The following is a 17,319-nucleotide window of genomic DNA, read 5'->3' on the forward strand; positions in this document are numbered from 1 at the left end:
CCTTAAAGCAGTTCACAAGGTACAAACAGCTCTGCTGTGCATATGTCAAAAGTGCTATTGTGGGAACTGTGTGAAGACAGTGTCTGGTTAGGCAGGCAGGGCTCAATTTTCTCAAAGAAACAATGGAGAAGAGCCAAAGCTGTCTAAGGAATCTGCTTTGGGGATGAGCAGACCAAGACAGTGCTTCACAGCTCCCAGGAGGGTGACGGACAGAGATGAAGTACCTGAAAGAACAAACCGTGAATTACCCACCCCTATGGCAGCTGAGAAGGGTTCTCCTTCCCAACACCCAAGAACTAAGCTGGGGTAAAACACCTGACTCACTGGAGCTCACTGAGAGGAGAACAGACATTTTCCTTCCTGTCAGCTGTTATAAGGGAAAAGGGAGAGGGAGTTGGGGGACTTTTTTACAGTGAATGTGGCCAGCAGAGTCCATTCTTAGTATCAGCTCTGGCCAGACCAAAACATGGGAAAAAGATTTCCTCCCTGTGGAAACATGTGCCAACGAGCACCATCTGCTGGCTGGTCTGGAAAGTCCATGACAAAAACTGCTTTGGAAACTCTCTGTACCCTAACTCCTGAGAGAAAATCTGTGCCCCATTATTGAGTCCCTAGCACAATTTTGATAACTTAAGCTAGGCATTTTTAAAGACTTAGAATAAGCTCAACCAATTATCAAAGAAGAGCTGTGGAAAAAAAAAATAGACAAAAGAGAGAAATTGGCCATCATTGTAAATTCAGCGACATATTCAGATGCTTAGACATCAGCAAAAAATAAGCCATACTAGAAAACAGGAAGAAATGGCTCAGGCAAAGGAACAAATCAAACACCCTGAAGAGATACAGAATTTAAGACAATTAAAAATGATAATCACATAACTCTCCTAAATCAATTTAGACAATTAAAAGAAATATAACTAAAGAGATATAAAGGATATTCAGAAGACACTAGGTGAGCATAAAGAATAATGTGAAAGTCAGCAAAGAAAACTAACAGACCTTATGGGAATGAGAGACATGATGGATGATATTAAAAATACATTAAAGGTACATAAGAGAAGATTTGGATTGCTCAAAGATAGAATTAGTGATTATGAAGACAGATCATCTGAACTGGAAAAGATAGGAGAAGAGAATGGAAAAAATGGAACATGGTCTCAGGAAATTGAATGACAACATGAAACACACAAACATATGCATTATCAGCATCCTAGAAGGAAGAGAGAACAGAAAAGGGGCACAAAGAATATTTGAGAAAATAATGATGAAAACTTCCCTACCCTTTTGAAAGACATAAATACCTATATCCCAGAAGGACAACAAACCCCAAACAAAATAAATCAGAAGAGACCTATCCTGAGATACCTACTATTCAGAATAAGAAATACCAGAGATAAAGAGAGGATTCTGAAAGCAGTTAAGAGAAAAGCAAAGCATCACATACAAGAGAGCCTCGATAAGATTAAATGCTGGCCTCACATCAGAAACCATGAAGGAGAGAAGAAAGTGATATGATGTATTTAAGGTACTGAAAGAGAAAAACTGCCAGCCAATAATTCTGTATCCGGCAAAGCTGTCCTTCAATAATTAGGGTGAGTTCAAAGTCTTCACAGACAAACTAAAACTGACAGAATATGTTACCAAAAGACCAGACTCACAAGAGATACTAAAAAGAGTGCTGCAGCCAAGGAAAAAACAAGAGCAAGAGACTTGAAGAAGAGTGTAGAAATGAAGATTATTAGGAAGGGTAAATTAAAGGGTAAAAAGACAATAGTATGATATAACAACAGAAAGCCAAAGGACAAAATGGATGAAGTAAATAATGCCTTCCCAGTAGTAACACTGAGTGTTAATGGCTTAAACTCCCCAATCAAAAGACAGACTGATAGAATGGATAAAAAAATAGGAACCATCTATACCTTGTCTACAAGAGACTCACCTCAAATATAAGGACACAACCAGGTTAAAAGTGAAAGGTTGGAAAAAGTTATTCCATGCAAAAAGTAGTCAAAAAGAGCTGGAGTAGCAATACTAATATTGGACAAAATAAATTTTAAATGCAAACCTCTTAAAAAGGATGAAGAAGGTCATTATATATTAATAAAAAGGGTCAATTCACCAAAAAGAAAAAACTGTCCTAAATATTTATGCACCTAGCCTGAGTGCCCCAAAATACATGAGGCACACACTGGCAAAGATGAAGGGTGAAAGAGATATCGCTATGAGAATAGCTGGAGACTTCAAAACACCACTCTCAATACTGGACAGAACATCTGGACAGAGAGGATAAATAAACAGATAGCTTGAATAATATGATAAATGAACTAGACCTAAGAGGCATCTATAGAGCACTGCACCCCAACAGCAGGATATACATTCTTTTCAAGTACTCATGGATCATTCTCCAAGGTAGACGGTATGTTGGGTCACAAGAAAATCTCAATAAATTTTAAAAGATTGAAATTATATAAAACACTTTTCTCTGATCAAACGGAATGAAGCTGGAAATCAGTAACAGAAAAAAGGGAAAATTCATAAATATATGGAAATTAAACACATTCTTAAAAAACCAATGGGTCAAAGAAAAAATTGCAAGAGAATGCAGCAAATATCTTGAGACAAATGAAAATGAGAAGACAACATATCAAAACCTATGAGACAGGGAAGAGGATGTGGCTTGAGCAGTTGTGCACCTGTCTACTGCATGGGAGGTCCCGGTTTGGTTCCTGTGCCTTCTAAAGAAGATGATCAAGACTGAGCTGACAAAACAAGATGACACAAGACAATGACAGACACAACAAACAGGGAATGGAGGTGGCTCAAGTAATTGGGCACCTCATTCCCACATGGGAGGTCCCAGGTTCAGTTCCCAGTGTCTCAAAAAAAAAAGCACACAACAAGCAGGCAATGAGCACAAACAACGGGGGGAAGGAGGGAGAGGCATAAATGAATAAAATAATTTTTAAAAAAATAAAGGCAACCGCAAATTGCTAAAAAAACAACAACAAACCTACGGGGCACTGCAAAGGCGGAGCTGAGAGGGAAATTTACAGCCTTCATTGCTTACATTTTTTTAAAAAAAAGCTAAAATTAAAGATCTAACTGCACACCTAGAGGACATAGAAAAAGAAAAGCGAACTAATCCCAAACCGAGCTGAAGGAAAGAAAGAGTAACGCTCAGAGCAGAAATGAATGAAATAGAGAACAAGAAAACAATGGAATCAATGAAACCAGAAGTTGATTCTTTGAGAAAATCAACAAAATTGACAAGCCCTTAGCTAGACTAACAAAGAAAAAAGGAGAGAAGACACAAATAAATAAAATCAGTAATAAGAGGGGAGACATTACCACTGATCCCACAGAAATAAGAGATCTTAAGAGGATACTATGAACAGTTAACTGTATGCCAAAAAACTAGACAAATTCCTAGAAACACATGAACTATCTACACTGACCCAAGAAGAAACAGAAGACCTCAACAAACCAATCACAAGTGAAGAGACTGAAACAGTCATCAAAACCCTCCTAAAAATGAAAAGCCTGGGACCAGGTGGCTTCACAGGTGAATTCTACCAATCTTGCTCAAGCTCTTTTCCAATCTTGCTCAAGCTCTTCCAAAACACTGAACAGGAAAGAACACTACCAAACTCATTCTATGACGCGAACATCATCCTAACACCAAAAACACATAAAGATTCTACAAAAAAAGAAAATTGAAGACCAGTATCTCTAATAAATATAGACACAAAAATCCTCAACAAAATACATGCAAAATACTCATTAAAAGAATTATACAGGGAAGCGGACTTGGCCCAGTGGATAGGGCATCCGTCTATCACATGGGTGGTCTGCAGTTCAAACCAGGGGCCTCCTGGACCCATGTGGAGCCGGCCCATGCGCAGTGCTGATGCGCGCAAGGAGTGCCGTGCCACGCAGGGGTGGCCCCTGCGTAGGGGAGCCCCACGCACAAGAAGTGCGCCCCGTTAAGGAGAGCCGCCCACCACGAAAGAAAGTGCAGCCTGCCCAGGAATGGCGCTGCACACAGAGAGAGTTGACACAGCAAGATGACACAACAAAAAGAAACACAGATTCCCATGCCACTTACAACAACAGAAGCGGTCAAAAGGAACATGCAGCAAATGGACACAGAGAACAGACAACTGGGGCAGGGGAGGGAGGGGAAGGGGAGAGAAATAAATAAAATACAATCTTTTTAAAAAAAATAAATAAATAAAAGAATTATACACTTGGGGAAGCGGATGTGGCTCAAGTGATAAGGCCTCCAACCTACCATATGGGAGGACCCAGATTTGATCCCTGAGGCTTCCTGGTGAAAAAGAAGAAGAGAAAGTGTGCCTGCGCAGCAAGCCAAGTGCCCGCGCAGTAAGCCAGTGCCCATGCAAGTGAGTCATGCAGCAAGATGATGATGCAACAAAAGAAAGAGGAAGAGGAGAGTCAAGGTGAAGCACAGCAGAGATCAGGAACTGAGATGGCACAATTGACGAGGAACCTCTCTCCATACGAGAGGTCCCCAGAATCTAATCCCAGTGAATCCTAGAAAAAGACAAAAAGAGACATAGATACAGAAGATCATACAGCAAATGGACAGAGAAAGCAAAAACAGCAGGGCGAGGGAAGTGGAGGGAGGAAAAAAAAAAGAATTATACACTTGGGAAGCAGATGTGGCACAAGCAATTGGGCTCTCACCTACCATATGGGAGGTCTGTGGTTCAGTTCCCAGTGCCTCCTAAAGAAGACAGCGAGCGGGCACAATGGGCAGGTGCAGCAAGCTGACACAAGATGACGTAACGAGGCACAAGAAGAAAAACATAATGAGATACAACAAAGCAGGGAGCAGAAGTTCCTGGTGCCTCCTAAAGAGGACAAGCAGGATAGTGAGCTGGAATGACGGGGAGGTGCGACGAGCTGACACGGTAAGATGATGCAACATGAGATACAAGAGGAAAAACATAACGAGACACAACAAATTAGGGAACAGAGGTGGCTTAAGCAATTAGGTACCTTTCTCCCACATTGGAGGTCCTGGATTTGGTTCCCAGTTCCTCCTAAATAAACAAAAACAACGAACAGACAGAGCAAGTGCAAAACAGCAAGGTGGTAGGGAGAGAGAAATAAATAAGTCTTTAAAAATAATAATAAAAAGAATTATACACCATGATCAAGTGGATTTTATCCCAGGTATGCAAGGGCGGCTCAACACAAGAAAATCAATTAGTATAATAAACCACATTGAAAAACTGAAGAGGAAAAATCACATATCCTCTCAATTTATGCAGAAAAGGTGTTTGACAAAATGCGGCACGCCTTTCTTGATTTAAAAAAACAAAAACAAAAACAAAAACAACACTCAAAAAGATAGGAATAGATGGAGGCTTTCTCAGTATGGTAAAGTGCATATGTGAAAAACCTACAGCTAGCACTGTACTCAACGGTGAAAAACTGAAAACTTTCCATTTGAGATCAGGAGCAAGACAAGGATGCCCACTATCACCATTATTATTTAATATTGTACAAAAAATTCTAGCTAGAGCAATTACACTAAAGAAATAAAAGGCACAAGGAAGAAGTAAAACTTTCACTATTCTCTTGACGATATATCTAGAAAATCCTGAAAAATCCACAACAAAGCTACTAGAATAGACAAGTTCAATAAAGCGGTGAGGTACAAGATTAATAAGCAAAAATCCACAGCATTTCTATACACTGTTGTTCAATCTGAAGAGGAAATCAGAAAAAAAAAATTCCATTTTTAACAGCAACTAAAACAATCAAATATTTAGGAATGACTAGGATTCTTAAACATAACTAGCAATTAGGGACATAACCTGTATTCAGAAAACTACAAAACATTGCTAAAAGAAACTGAAGAAGATTTAAATAAGTGGAATGACATTCGGTGTTCATGGATTGGAAGACTAAATACTGTTAAGATGTTAATTCTACCCAAACTGATTTACAGATTCAATGCAATCCCAATAAAAATCTCAATGGTCTTTTATGCAGAAATGGAAAAATCAATAATCAAATTTATTTGGAAGGGTAAAGGCCCCAAAAAGCCAAAAATGTCTTTATAAAAGAAAGTATGAGGGAAGCGGATGTGGCTCAAGCAACTGAGCTCCCCTCTACCACATGGGAAGTCCCCGGTTCAGTTCTGGGGCCTCCTGGAGAAGATGAGCAAGACCGATAGCTGGTGGGAAGGGCAGTGTGGCAAGCTGACACAAGAAGAGGATGCAACAAGGAGACACAAAGAGGAAAGACAATGAGAGACACAACAAAGCAGACAGCTGAGGTGGCTCAGGCAACTGAGTGCCTCTCTCCCACATCGGAGGTCCCAGGTTCAGTTCCCAGTGCCTCCTAAGGAGAAGATGATCAGACTCAGAGCATGCACAGGAATGCAGACAGTGAGCACAAAAGGATGGGGCGGGGCGTGCAGATAAATAAATCTTAAAAAAAAAGAAGTTAGAGGGCTCTCACTTTCTGACTTTAAAACGTTACTTAGATACAGTGGTAAAAACAACATGGTATTGGCATATAGACAGACAGATTGACAAATGGAACAGAATCAAGAATTCAAAAATAGACCCTCACACCTACAGTCAAGTAATTTTTGACAAGGTTGTTAAGCCCACCCAGCTGAGCCAGAACAGTCTATTCAACAAACGAGGCTGGGAGAACTGGATATCCATATCCAAAAGAAAGAAAGAGGAGCCCAATCTCACATCTTATACAAAAATTAACTCAAAATGGATCAAGGACCTAAACATAAAAGCAGCAACCATAAAACTCCTAGAAGAAAATGTAGGAAAACATCTTCAAGAACTCATGGTAGGCAGAAGTTTCTTAAACCTTAAACCCAAAGCATGGCCAACAGAAGAAAAAAGAGATAAATGGGACCACCTCAAAGGACTCTATCAAAGGGTGAAAAGGCAGTCGACTCAATAGGAGAAAATATTTGGCAATCACATAGCCAGTGAAGGTTTAGTATCTTTATAATATATAAAGTGATCATACAACTTTTTTCAACAATAAAAAGACAAATTATCTGATTTAAAAATGGGCAAAAGATTTGAAAAAACAATTGTCCAAAGAAAAAATAAAAATGGTGAAGAAACATATGAAAAAAAGTTCAACATGACTAGCAATTAGGGAAATACAAATCAAAACTACAATGAGATACCATTTCACACCTATTAGACTGGTCACTATTAAAAAGTCAGAAAACTGCTTATTCACTGTTGGTAGGAATGTAGAATGGTACAGGCACTGTGGAGAACTGTTTGGAAGGTCCTAAGAATGAAACTTGACATGGGACCCAGCAATACCATTATTAGGTATATACCCAGAAGAACTGAGAGCAGTGACACGAATAGACATCTGTACAATGATGTTCATAGTGGCATTTTCACAATAGCCAAAAGCTGGAAACAACCCAGGTGTCCATCAACTGATGAATGGATAAATTGTGGTGTATATACACGGTGGAATATTATGCAGTGCTAAGAAAAAATGAAGCTGTGAAGCATATACGACATGGATGAAACTAGAAGACATTAGCTGAATAAAGCAAGTCAGACACAAAAGGACAAATAATATATGACTGTGCTATTATGAACGAAATATATTATGTAAATTCATGGAACTAATAATTAGAATATAGGTCACCTGTCCATAGAATGAGAGTAGAGAACGGAAAGTTGATGGTTAATCTGTGCAGAATTGGTTAAAAGGTGGTTTGTAAATCTCTGTAAATGAATGGAAATGGTGAGAGCACATCACACTATTTATGACTAGCAGAGCTATTGTATGGGTATGATAGCGGTTGAAAGGGAAAGCCCAAGGACATTTATATTACTAGAAGGAAAGCTAAAAAATACATGGGACTGTATAACATAGTAAAACCTCACATAAAATAAGAATATGGGTGATACTGCAAATATAAGACTGTTTTTTACAAAATATAAATACAAATAAACTAAAGAGAAGGAAACAGAATAGCAGTTACGTACATCAGGGGAAGCACAGACTGAGAGGTGATGAGTTTTATTTATTTGGTTGGTTGGTTTTTGTTTTTCAATATTATTATTATTGGAATAATGAAAATGCTCCAAAAATGAGGAGCTGTATTTTCATGATTATACTGCAACTAGTGACATATACAAGAGACACTGCACCCTCCTTCTCATCTGAGGTCATACACAGGCCAGTTAAAGGCCAACCCAAACAGGCAGCTTCTTTTAGAATCCCATGAAAGAGAACACGGTAAAGTTATATTTATTTATAAGCTTAACAAAGACACTGCCTAAAGAAATCATCTTAGCAGCAGTCCATTGGGTTTGTTTTCACCATAAAATGCACAATTTTTTTTTTTCAATCTATCCACAGTACACTTTCTGTTTCCCAATGGACCTGGCCATGCTGGCAAAATAGCAAAATGTGAAGGCTGGTAAAGAAGAGAGACCAAGATCAAACTTGGAAACTCTAAAGACTAAATGATTTTTATTTTTCCTATTCCTGTAAGAAATCATTTTCCAAAAGGGAAGGTATATCATTAAGGTCACAGCACACCTCATTTTTAACTGTTCTCTGTTTACTTGCTTACAATCCAAGAAAGAGAATCCTTGTGTCACTTGACATGGCAATTTTTCAAATACAGTCAGCTGCACTGCCATAGCAGGGAAGAGCAATGCTGGAGGGCACTGTGTCACAGGGCATGGCTTCGATCTGCTCCCACAAACTGCTGTGGGATAAGGGAATGGTAATAACCTTTGTGACGCACTCATTCTTCTTCAGTAAATCAGTTTGCAGCGAACAAATGTCCTGCTTATTCTCTCATTAGCTGTTAAACTGAACGTTTTATTTGCTTTATTCTTTACTCTTAGTACAGAAAGGGAAGGCAAAAAAGGCAACTATGGGACCCAACTGATTTAAAAATAATGAAAATCCCTAAGGACCCAAACACTGAAAATATGACTTTAAGAGATTTCTTAACACTAAATATGCTTTTTGAAGAAAGAAAATTCTTTTATATTCCTTTGTGCTAATTCTCCTGAGAGAGTAATCACTAGGAATGGATCTATTATTTCACTTGGCTTTTTCTTCAACAATTTTCAAACACTGACCAAAATTTCCTGGGCTCTACGTAGACCCACAAACTTTTACATACAACCCCATCCACCCCTGTCACCACCCTTGTCTAAAAGGAATGTCTATGTTCCCTTCTTATCCCTTGGTCCAAAATCGGCTGGTCCCAATTATTTCCAGCATCATTGTGAATGTAGGAAAATCTAATTTTACTTTTCAGGATCAAAGACCACACACATAAATATAAGTCTTGGTTTCATAAAATCCATGAGAAAGCAAAATGTAACAAAAATTTTTCTCTAAATGATCAAGAGTTTACTATTAATGTTCAATAAATGAATTTATATACACATAAACACAAACTGACTTATGCTAACTTTAGACCATAGGTTAGATAAATCACGTGGCTTTAAACTTACCACTGTCTCTATTTTCTCTGAGCAAGTAACTTCAATTCTAAGTCACTATTTCAGCAAAAAATTAATTATTCCCACAATAGTTACTGATGATAAATCAGACAATAAACTGGAAGAAAAACCTTAGAAGCAGAAAACACGTCAACTGAACTGAAAATACTGGATGTGCATGAAAACTGGGCAATTTCTATCTACAGAATGGTCTGATTACCCAACAAATTCGTAGACAAAACCGCACACTTGCCACTGAAGTCAAACAACAAAATAAATTCAAAGAATTTAAGAAATAGCATTTTAATATCTTCTAAGTCCAAGCATAAACCATCTCCAATTTTGTTTCATCCTGTCTTGTTTAAACTACCAACAAAGTATTTATTCTGTCAACCTTTACCAGGGAAGACTTGTTTCCAATTGGATATCTTAGTTTTATCAAAACTTTATCAGGGCAACTGTAAGCAAAGAAATGCACTGTGCCTTGAAAGTCTTGAGGCAGCCTCAGCTGGCTGTGCATTACACTAGAAATCATCTCCAAAGTACACCAAAGTCTAAGGTCCTTCTGCTTTCTTTCAAAGTTTGGGAAGGGCTAAACATACAGCATGGAAATGACAAGAAACTGCCATCTTACCTTGCAGACAAACTCTTCCATTCTTTCCATGGCATGATGGGCTTGTAAGAGAGGGGACATGCCCATGAACCCCTCATCTTCCTGAGAAGCTTCATCACTGCACTCGGCTTCCTCAGAGCTCTGCGAGACAAGCAAAGAAACAGTCAGGGACAGAGAAGGGAGCCAAAGGAAACAATCAATACACTTTCCTTGGCAGAATTAGAATGAAATTCTCTTAAGAGCAAAACAAGACCTCAGATAAGTATCAACAACATGGGATAAAGACATTTTATTATAGAATTATGCATATTAAAAGACAAACAGTACTACTGTATGGGTATAACTGTTTGAAAGGGTAAGTCGAAGGTCATGTATATTACTAGAAGGAAAGCTAAAAACCATAACAGGGGACTATATAAGATAATGAAACCTTATGTAAAACACGCGCACACACACTCAAAAGACAAACAATAGTTACCCAATTCTTCTCTAGCAGACAAAATATCTACTACAAGAGCATTCCTACTTTTTTTTTTCTTCCAGTAGCAAATTGCTGGAGTAGCTTTACTGGTCTGTTTTTTGTTTTCAAAATGATTTTCATAGACTGCATAATAGTATTATATAAAGTTGGGCAATTACTGAATGGAAAATCTCTAAGAACTCTACTACCTGGAACATATAAAATAAATAATTGCAATACAATGTGGTAAATGCTCTGGTAGCAAAAGAAAAAACACTGACTAAATTCTTAGCATATGCCAACTATAGAGGAAAGAACTTTATATGGGTCATCTAACTTAATCCTTACAGCTACCTTATTAGGTAAGTATTCTTGTCTCCATTTAACATAAAGTTTCACATTAGTTCAGAAAGGATGATATTCTAAGAACATACTAAGTCTAGTATCAATGGAACTTTATGCAAAAAGGGGCAGGAGAAAAGTTTCTGAAGTGATGAAAATGATCTGGTTCTCGATTTGTATGGTGGTCACAGGTCATACGATAGCATCCTCTTTTAAACCCCTACCCACCCCACAAAAGAGTAAATAGGATCAAAGCTTTAGCCAAAGGCATATTTACTTATAAGCTCAACAAAGACACTGCCTAAATCACTCATATTAGCAGTGATCCATTAGGTTTTAGGCCATAAAATGCAGAAGAAGTTGAAAACAAAACAAAAAAACTACCCACAGGTAGTTTCCCCCTATTTCTCCTATTCCCCTAGAGTCCTGGCTATGCTGGTAAAATAGCAAAATTTGAAGTTTCTAAGATCAAACTTGGAAATTCTCAAGAATGAATGATTTTATTTCCCCTATTCCTATAGGAAATGCAATACATTTAAAATTTGGCTATTTTGCTGTGTTTAACTTATCTCTCAATAAAAATGTTGTTTGTGTAAATTATACCTCAATAAAATACTTTAAAAAAGCAAAAGAAAAAAAACCAAAGCAGGATGGAAAACAGCTCAGTTAGGCAGGAACAAGCTCTTTAAAGCCTAAAGCTCTGGACTTCCAGGAAGATGGCGGACTAGAAAGACAGGGGACTCCCTTCTCCTCCAGAAAAATTGCTAAAGACAGCCTGAAATAGCCTTGAAAAAAAAAAAAAATCTAGGGTTTAGGACACCAGGTGAAGGCTGAACCAGCCCAGAGGAGAGAGGAGAGGAGAGGAGAAGAGGGACAAAGGAGGAAAATCACAACTACCGAACTGTGAGCTGAAACCAGCAGATGCTGCTGCTGCCCACACCCTCCCCTACACTAAAGACACTTTAGAATTCTCGGGCCTCTGGGCCTGTGGCTACAGACAAAGGGGGCTCCAGGGATATACCACCCCAGGAAAGGGGAGAGAGAGAAGCACAGCCTAAGGGTGACTCAACTTTTGACTCACGGATTTGGTCTGCTGGGTCCCAGGAGACCTTCCAGGCCAGGTGGGTCAAGACATTGTTTGCCCTAGGAGTCAGGAAGTGACTAAAGATATACTACCCTCCCAGTCTCCTCTACAAACTAGGATCAATTGTGCAAGATTCAGAGGGGAGTGGAAATATTTCCTAGCAGGAAAAAGGGAAGGGGCTGCCAAAAAAGGCTAGAGTACTGTCTCAGAGAAAGTCTGAAATTACAAGACTCTTAGCGTCCAGGTAGCAAGCTCTATCACACTGATCCATTGTTGCAACAAATACTCCAAATAGGCACCGAATTGAGTAGATGCCAAAGAGAGCCATCTGCTGGCAGACCAAAGCAGTGCATGAGAAAATTAAAAATGAGAGGCTTTTTCCAGCCTCTGCTGTCTCCCTCCCCAACTCCCTAGGAAGCGACCCAATTACTGCATCCAGTGCCCAGTTTTGAACAACCAGCACGAACACTCCTAACAATCCAGTTTGAGCCAAGAATCAAAGAGCAGTGGTAACACACAGCCTCCTGCCACTAAATTCCTACAAAAGAGAAAGAAATTGAGCAGCTGGGTAAACTACATACTAATCAGATGCCTAGACATCAGAAAAAAATTATGACCCATACTAAAAAAATAGAAGACATGGCCCAAGAAAAGGAATATATCAAAGTCCCAAAAGAGACACAGGATTTGAGAGAGCTAATTAGTAAGATGCACACAAACTTTCAAAATCAAATTAATGATATGGAAGACAATATGTCTAAAGAGATAAATGACATCAAGAACACACTGAGCAAGTGCAAAAAAGGATCTAAATTTCTGGAAAAGTAACACAGCTCAAGGGAATGAAAGACACAATAGGTGAGATCAAAAACACATTAGAGGTATATAACAGAAGACTCAAAATGATAAGAGAAAGAATACATGATATAGAAGACAGAACAGCTGAAATTAAAGAGAGAAAAGAACAGAAAACATTGAGCAGGGGCTCAGAGAGTTGAATGACAACACAAAAGACAACAATATATATGTCATGGGAGTTCCAGAAAGAGATGAGAAGGAAAAAGGGGCATAAAGAGTATTTGAGGAAATAATAGCTGAACATTTCCCAACTCTTTCGAAAGAAATGAATTTATATGTCCAAGAAGCACACCATACCCCAATCAGAACAAATCTAAATAGATCTACTCCAAGACACATACTACTCAGAATGTCATGTCAAAGAGAAAATTCTCAGAGCAGCAAGGGAAAAACAAAACATCACCAACAAGGGATGCCCAGTGAGACTTAGTGTGGACTTTTCTTCGGAAACCATGGAGGCGAGTGGTATGATACAATTAGGATACTGAAAGAGAAAAACTGCTAGCCAAGAACTCTTTATGCCAGCAAAAATGTCCTTCAAATATGAAGGTGAATATGAAATACTCACAAACTATGAAAGTTTGCAAGAAAGAATCCACCTTTGCAGGAAATATTAGAGGAAGCCTTAGAACCTGAAAGAAAAGACAGCAGAGAGAGGCTTGGAGGAGAGTATAGAAGAAAGAATAGCAGAAAGGATAAACAACAGAGTAAAATGACAGACAAAAATCTGGTATGACATATGAAACCAAAGAATGAAATGGTGGAAGAAAACAGTACATTTATAAAGTAATATCATTGAATGTGAAGGCATTAAACTCCCCAATCAAAAGATACAGGCTGACAGAATGGATTAAAAAAACATGAGCCATCCATATGCTGCCTACAAGAGACTCATCTTAGGGGAAACGGACTTTGGCCCAGTGGTTAGGGCGTCCGTCTACCATATGGGAGGTCCGCGGTTCAAACCCCGGGCCTCCTTGACCCGTGTGGAGCTGGCCATGCGCAGTGCTGATGCGCGCAAGGAGTGCCGTGCCACGCAAGGGTGTCCCCCGCGTGGGGGAGCCCCACGCGCAAGGAGTGCGCCCGTGAGGAAAGCCGCCCAGCGTGAAAAGAAAGAGCAGCCTGCCCAGGAATGGCGCCGCCCACACTTCCCGTGCCGCTGACGACAACAGAAGCGGACAAAGAAACAAAAAAACAGACAAAGAAACAAGACGCAACAAATAGACACCAAGAACAGACAACCAGGGGAGGGGGGGAAATTAAATAAATAAATAAATCTTTAAAAAAAAAAAAAAAAAAAAAAAAAAAAAAAGAGACTCATCTTAGATGCAGAGACACAAACCAGATGAAAATGAAAGGTTGGAAAAGATACTCCGCACAAATAGTAAACAAAAAAGAGAAGGATTAACAATATCAGGGAAAAAAAGGCTTTAAAAGCAAGAGAGTTATAAAAGATACAGAAGGCCATTATATATTAATAAATGGGACAATCCACCAAGAATGTAAACAGGGAACGGACTTTGGCCCAGTGGTTAGGGCGTCCGTCTACCACATGGGAGGTCCGCGGTTCAAGCCCCAGGCCTCCTTGACCCGTGTGGAGCTGGCCCATGCACAGTGCTGATGCGCGCAAGGAGTGCCGTGCCACACAGGGGTGTCCCCCGCGTAGGGGAGCCCCACGCGCAAGGAGTGCACCCATAAGGAGAGCCGCCCAGCGCGAAGGAGGGAGCAGCCTGCCGAGGAATGGCACCGCCCACACTTACTGTGCCGCTGACGACAACAGAGGCAGACAAAGAAACAAGACGCAGCAAAAAGACACAGAAAACAGACAACCAGGGGAGGGGAGGGGAATTAAATAAATAAAAATAAATCTTAAAAAAAAAAAAAAAAAGAATGTAAACAGTCATAAATACTTATACACCCAACCAGGGTGCCCCAAAATACCCGAGACAAACTATTGCAAAACTGAAGGGAAACACAGACATCTCTGCAATAATTGTTAAGAGACTTAAACACTCTACTCATATCATTATATATAGCTACCAGACTGAAGAAGTAAACAGAGAACTTAACAATATGATAAACGAGTTAGACCAACAGACATATACAAAACACTGCATCCAAACTCAGTAAGTTATACATTCTTCTTAAGTGCCCAGGGATCTTTCTGCAGGACAGAACACATATTAGGGCACAATGCAGCTTTCAATAAATAAAACAAGACAAATTATACAAAGCACCTTCTCAGATTATAATGGAAATGAAACTGAAAATCAATAATAGACAGGAAAGGAAGCAGACTTGGCCCAATGGATAGGGTGTCCGTCTACCACATGGGAAGTCCACGGTTCAAACTCCAGACCTCCTTGACCCATGTGGAGCTGGCCCACGTGCAGAGCTGATGTGCGAATGGAGTGCCATGCCACACAGGGGTGCCACCCACGTAGGGGAGCCCCACATGCAAGGAGTGCACCCCGTATGGAGAGCCGCCCAGCGCAAAAGCGCAGCCTGCCCAGGTATGGCGCCGCACACACAGAGAGTTGACGCAGCAAGATGACGCAAGAAAAAGAAACACAGATTCCCGTGCCGCTGAAAACAGAAGCAACAGACAAAAAGAAGAACACACAGCAAATGGACACAGAGAACAGACAACTGGAGCGGGGAGGTGGGGTGCAGGAAAAGTGAAGAGAAATAAATAAATCTTTAAAAATAATAATAGGAGGGAAGCAAATTTGGCTCAATTGATAGAGCATCCGCCTACCACATGAAAGGTCCAGGGTTCAAACCCAGGGCCTCCTGACCCATGTGGTGAGCTGGCCCATGCACAGTGCTGATGTGCACAAGGAGTGCTGTGCCACACAGGGGTGTCCCACACATAGGGGAGCCCCACGTGCAAGGAGTTCACCCCTTAAGGAGAGCCACTCAGTGCAAAAAATGTGCAGCCTGCCCAGGAGTGGCGCCGTACACATGGAGAGCTGATACAGCAAGATGACACAACAGAAAAAGACACAGAGTCCCTGTGCCGCTGACAAGAATGTAAGCGGGGAAGCAGACTTAGCCCAATGGATAGGGCATCCGCCTACCACATGGGAGGTCTGGGGCTCAAACCCCGGGCCTCCTTGACCCGTGTGAAGTTGGCCCGTGCGCAGTGCTGATGCGCACAAGTAGTGCCATGCCACGCAGGGGTGTCCTCCACATAAGGGAGCCCCATGTGCAAGGAGTACACCTCATAAGGAGAGCCACCCAGCACAAAAGAAAGTGCAGCTTGCCCAAGAATGGCGCTGCACACACAGAGAGCTGACACAACAACATGACACAACAAACAGAAACACAGAACTCCCGGTGCCACTGATAAGGACAGAAGCAGTCACAGAAGCACACACAGCAAATGGAAACAAAGAGCAGACAACTGTGGGGGTGGGGGGTAAGGGGAGAGAAATTTTTTTTAAAAAATGTAAGCAGACACAGAAGAACACAGAGCGAATGGACACAGAAAGCAGACAACTGGGGTGCGGGGAGGGGACAGGTAAGGGGAGAGAAATAAAAAAAAATCTTTTTAAAAAAAAGAAAATTACAGACTAATCTAATGAACATAGATGAAAAATTTCTCAACAAAATACTTACAAATCGAATCCAACAACATACCAAAAGACATATATACACCACGACCAAGTGCGATTTATTCCTGGTATGCAAGGCTGGTTCGACATAAGAAAATCAATCAACATAATAAAACACATTAACGAATTGAAGGGAAAAAACATACAATCCTCTCACTCAATGAAGAAAAGGCTTTTGACAAAATCCAGCATCCTCTTTTGATAAAAACATTTCAAATGATGGGAATAGAAAGAAAATTCCTCAATATGATAAAAGGCATATATGAAAAACCCACAGCTAACATCGTAGTTTTATGAGTCAGCCAAAGGGGTGCTGATGCAAAATACCAGAAATTGGTTGGTTTTTATAAAAGGTATTTATTTAGGGTAGGAGCTTACAGATACCAGGCCATAAAACATAAGTTATTTCCCTCACCAAAATCTATTTTCACGTGTTGGAGCAAGATGGCTGGTGATGTCTGCTAGGGTTCAGGCTTCCTAGGTTCCTCTGGGCTCAGTTCTTTGTTTTCTCCACAAGGCCAGCTGTAGACTATGAGGCTCTATGAGACTTTGTCTCTCTCCACAAAGTCAGCTGTAGACTACCAGGTGAACGGCTCTGTTTCTCTCCCTGGGGTTTCTGCCATGTCTAAGGAGCAACTATTCCTCTGTGTTCTTCTCCTGGCTCAGGTCCTCTCTTCCCAGATCTTGCTTCTGTTTCTTCTGTGAGCTTATATCCCAGGGCTCCAGCTTAAGGCTTCAGCATCAAACTCCAACATCAAAACTCCAACATCAAAAACACCCAACTCTGTCCTTTAGGAGCCATGCCTTTTATCTATGAATCTTCACCCAGCAAGGGG

The 17,319-nt window shown here is 40.3% G+C and overlaps 1 protein-coding gene across 4 annotated transcripts in view; it reads right to left on the minus strand.

The window, feature by feature from the left end:
• Positions 1 to 17,319, minus strand: part of ADIPOR2 (adiponectin receptor 2) — a 105,478-nt gene that overhangs the window by 14,046 nt on the left and 74,113 nt on the right. For all 4 annotated transcript variants that reach the window (XM_004457664.5, XM_058282511.2, XM_004457662.3 and 1 more), the window contains exon 3: positions 10,144 to 10,263. In XM_004457664.5, the coding sequence (XP_004457721.1) occupies positions 10,144 to 10,263 (120 nt within the window). The remainder of the gene's footprint in view (positions 1 to 10,143; positions 10,264 to 17,319) is intronic.

Source organism: Dasypus novemcinctus, chromosome 20 (assembly GCF_030445035.2).
Source record: "Dasypus novemcinctus isolate mDasNov1 chromosome 20, mDasNov1.1.hap2, whole genome shotgun sequence".
NCBI lineage: Eukaryota > Metazoa > Chordata > Mammalia > Cingulata > Dasypodidae > Dasypus > Dasypus novemcinctus.